Source organism: Seriola lalandi, unplaced genomic scaffold (genome assembly GCF_002814215.2).
Source record: "Seriola lalandi dorsalis isolate HSWRI2012SDOR001 ecotype SW California unplaced genomic scaffold, Sedor1 jcf7180002054580, whole genome shotgun sequence".
Taxonomy (NCBI): domain Eukaryota; kingdom Metazoa; phylum Chordata; class Actinopteri; order Carangiformes; family Carangidae; genus Seriola; species Seriola lalandi.
The window spans coordinates 236916-240726 of NW_019525133.1; the positions used below are offsets into that span (position 1 = coordinate 236916).

General features: G+C 43.6%; 1 protein-coding gene across 1 annotated transcript in view; it reads left to right on the top strand.

The window, feature by feature from the left end:
* Positions 1 to 779: 779 nt before the first annotated feature.
* Positions 780 to 3811, top strand: part of LOC111663743 (serine protease HTRA1A-like) — a 23016-nt gene continuing 19984 nt past the window's right edge. The window contains exon 1 of the mRNA XM_023418038.2: positions 780 to 1403. Coding sequence (XP_023273806.1) covers positions 941 to 1403 — 463 coding nt within the window. The 5' untranslated portion in view covers positions 780 to 940. The remainder of the gene's footprint in view (positions 1404 to 3811) is intronic.

The window sequence follows — 3811 nt, forward strand, 5'->3', positions numbered from 1 at the left end:
TTATTTCCCTGCAAGCAGGGTGCTTATAACCCATAGAGCTGGGATTAGATCATAATAAATGGATAAATCATGTTCTCTTGCTATTTTCCAATTAGAATAAATTTGGCTGTTTACCAAGAGCATCCGAAAGCGCTACATTAACTCCACAAATCCCACAATCCACACAACTTTTTTCCATCACTGATTTTCCTAATTAGCCATAAGGCTTGTGTGTTGTGCCAGGAGTGACTAATTCATAAGGGAGTAGTTTAAAAAAAAAAAAAAAAAACATTGGCCTGCAGGATGTGTGGAGGGCTGTACAGCATATAAAACATCTGGGCAGCATTTTTCTTTCCACTACTGGGTTTTTAATTTTATATTTTTATTTGTTTGTAAATAATTAAATCACTTTCAGTGTCATTATCAGCAAACACTGACACAGCTGAAATGTCTTTGAGCTTTTCAGTGGTTGTCTATAAATTCCAGAGGTGTTGTGAAGTTGACCTTGACCTCTCTGAGCTCCTCCACCCTCTTTCTTCAATAGAATCAACAGAAAAGAGAATTTACACACAACTTACTTTTTTTTTCTTCTAACCAAGTTCACAGCTCTTAAATAAATACAGTATATTTTACATCTGTCTACACACAGGCTCGTTTTCTGCTCTCTCTCCTCTCACGCCTCTGGAGGCAGTACGTCACGTCACGTAAACCCACCAATGACCAGGCTTGTTGTGATTATCTAGAAAGTGAGTTGCCTCTATGAAGCGGTGCCAGCAAAAACGTACAGCAGCGTAATTGGCTGCGCGGTGGAGTTTCAGTTAAATGCCTCTCCAGCTGAAGTGACTCCCCCTTCAGCACTACTGAGCTCTCTCATCCCATAACACTGCAAGCAAAGAGCGAACTTTTGGAGCTCCTGTAGACTTTCTTATTAACTTTTTAAAACGTATTTCTAGTTTGAATCATGTTTGGGTCACTGTTGTTGTGCGTAATTGTAGCCTTTGCGTCCGCGCCGGCTGATGCGCAAATCTCAGGCCGGTATGTTATCGGATGTCCCGCGAGGTGTGACAAGTCGATGTGTCCCCGGCTGCCAGCGGTCTGCCAGGCGGGACAAGCCCTCGACGCCTGCCACTGCTGCCCGGTGTGTGCGTCCGGCGAGGGCGAAGCCTGCGGCGGCAGCGGGAAGCTCGGGGACCCCGTGTGCGGAGACGGGCTGGAGTGCTCCGTCTCCGGCGGGGTGGCATACACTGTCACGGTGAGGAGGAGAAGCAAGAGCGGGATTTGCGTGTGCAAAGCCACCGACCCGGTTTGTGGAAGCGATGGGGTGTCCTACCGGAATATCTGCGAGCTGAAGAGGGTCAGCCGCCGGGCGGAGAAGCTGCAGCAGCCACCTGTTCTTTTCATTCAGCGAGGAGCCTGCGGGCAAGGTAATGCTCAGGTTGTTTTGTTCAGGACAACAGGGTCAACAAGGGCCCCAAAACTTACTCAGATGCCGATCAGAAATGGTAGGGAGTTCAGTGTGACAGTCTTAAATCTGTATTTGGAAAACTTCCTGCATAGACAGTCAGCAATGTCAGTTTTGGCTCAAGTCTAAAATGTTTTTGTTTTTTCTTGCTCTTGAACGTGACCCCTCATATCCTCGCTCGACGATTGTGGTTCGAACTACACAGATTTTGAAAACTAAAAGCTTCATTCAGTGGCACACAATCCCCATTGTGTCTGGGGTAACAAGAGCCACTGTTCAAGTGTGTTTCCTCCTTGTTCCTGCATTAATTAGACTTGATCAGAGAACCGTTTTTACTTTCTCCCGGCTGCATGAAGTCATGAGCTCTCCCCTGATGTAAAGCTAGATGTGAGCCTTTGGATTATCTCTTGCATGCATACAGTCACATGGCTATAAAGTGCTTGATTGTTTCATACAAAACAGCTCTTGCCAGGGCAGTCGAATAAACATTAGCTGGATTGAAAAGTATTTCCAAAGCCTGATAAGTATGATAAACGGTACTGAAAATGATGCATGTGTAATAATTGGTATATGAGTGTTTTGAATGTGGACCTGAACTTCATCAGTGTCATGTGAAAAGTATTTCACCCTAATCAGTGGAGCTCAATAATAAACAGACGTCAGTTGTCACCTCTGCTGCTCCATGAAACAGCACAGTTACAGTTGTATAGTTAATTTAGTGAGTCATTCATCATCATTAATGCTATATATATATGTGTGTGTGTGTGTGTGTGTGTGTGATATATCTTGATTCAAACACACTTGTGCACATGTGAAGCTACAGGTGGGAAAGACATTGTATCATTCTTCAGTTTTTTGTGTGTGTGTGTGTGTGTGTGTGTGTGTGTGTGCATGTCTTTTATATCTGAAACAGGCAACATATGTGCAACTGACAACGTCTGAATGAAGAGCTTCAGCACCTGTTACCTCAAAGACCTGTAACTTACCTCAAGTCTTGGAAACCTATTGACCCCCATGTCCCAACAACAACAACGTCCCCAACTCCTTCCTATCTCTCTCTCTCCATTCTCTCTTTTAGTGTCTCTCTTCCTCTCTGTGTCTCTGTTGTCACTCATAAATCACACTTAACAGTCAGATGGAGGAATGCCTGGCGCTGCTTCAGAGCCACGGGTCCTCCTCTGTGGAAGACAGTTTCAAACAGGCAGGAGACACAGAGGGGAAAGCACAAGATTAGCAACCCATATTTTTGGGAAAGGTTTACATGTACATCAAAACTGGTGTGGGCGCAGCGGTGGGGCAGACTATATTGCCACATTTGTTTGTCAGTCATGTAAGCAACTTATATGGTTAAGTCATTCCCAGGCAGCTAACCATGTCTAAACCAGAGCAGAGACTGTGGTGAGTGCTATTGATTTTCCATGGCACCCTGTTAAAATTTCCATCGCCGCAATAAAACGAGTCACATTTCATTTGGTACATACATCAGACGTGTCTCTGTCCACACTGTTGAAGAATAATGCTGTCTCTCCATTAAAAAAAAACAAAAAAACAAACTTCAGCATAAGAAGTGATCAAGGCTGTTGACTGGCAATGAAAAGAAACTGAACCCCCCAATGAAAAGAAACTGACCCCCCCCATTTTAGCTCCCCTGCAACTTGGCCCCATGTTAAGAACACATATGCAAGTACACTTTGCATGATGTCATTTCGTGTCTGGACGGTAAAGATGGTGATTATGCAAGTTGTTCATTCTGGCAAAGAAAAGTAGGTCAAATATTGCTGTGATCTTTGGGTTATATTTGTTTAAACTGATCCTTTTTTTTTTTTTTTTCAAAAAGATTTTTTCAAGCCAATATTGAAAGTGACAGTGGAGAAGCTGGCAGGAAAGCTTTTGAGGGATGGGGGTTGGAAAACAACCAAGATGGTGTGCATCTACTAGACTACCAGCATGCCCCAAATTACCCATTTGTGACACAAAACTGTATTTACTGGCTGCTGAGACTAATAATGTGGAATCTGGGTGAATAGGTGAAAAGTTGTGATCATGCAGATTTCTTAACACTCCATTTAGATTTTAATCTAATTGAAAACCCAATACTGCATGTCTGTGTTTCTGTCTGTCTGTTTTCCTCATCTGTTTTCCTTCCTGTTCAGGAGGCCTGGGATTCTCTTACTTATTATTCCTGTATTTCTCTGTCTGAACGACCACCTTTGCTGCAGTCTGTTTAGTGGACATCCCTTCCTCTGATTTCATCTAATTCTGACAAAATGGAAGTGTTATGTTTGCGCCTTCTCTATCCCAAGATCAAACTGATAAGATAAACAAACCTGATGCCATTTCCTCCTGTCCGTACGTCCCCTCTGCTCTCTC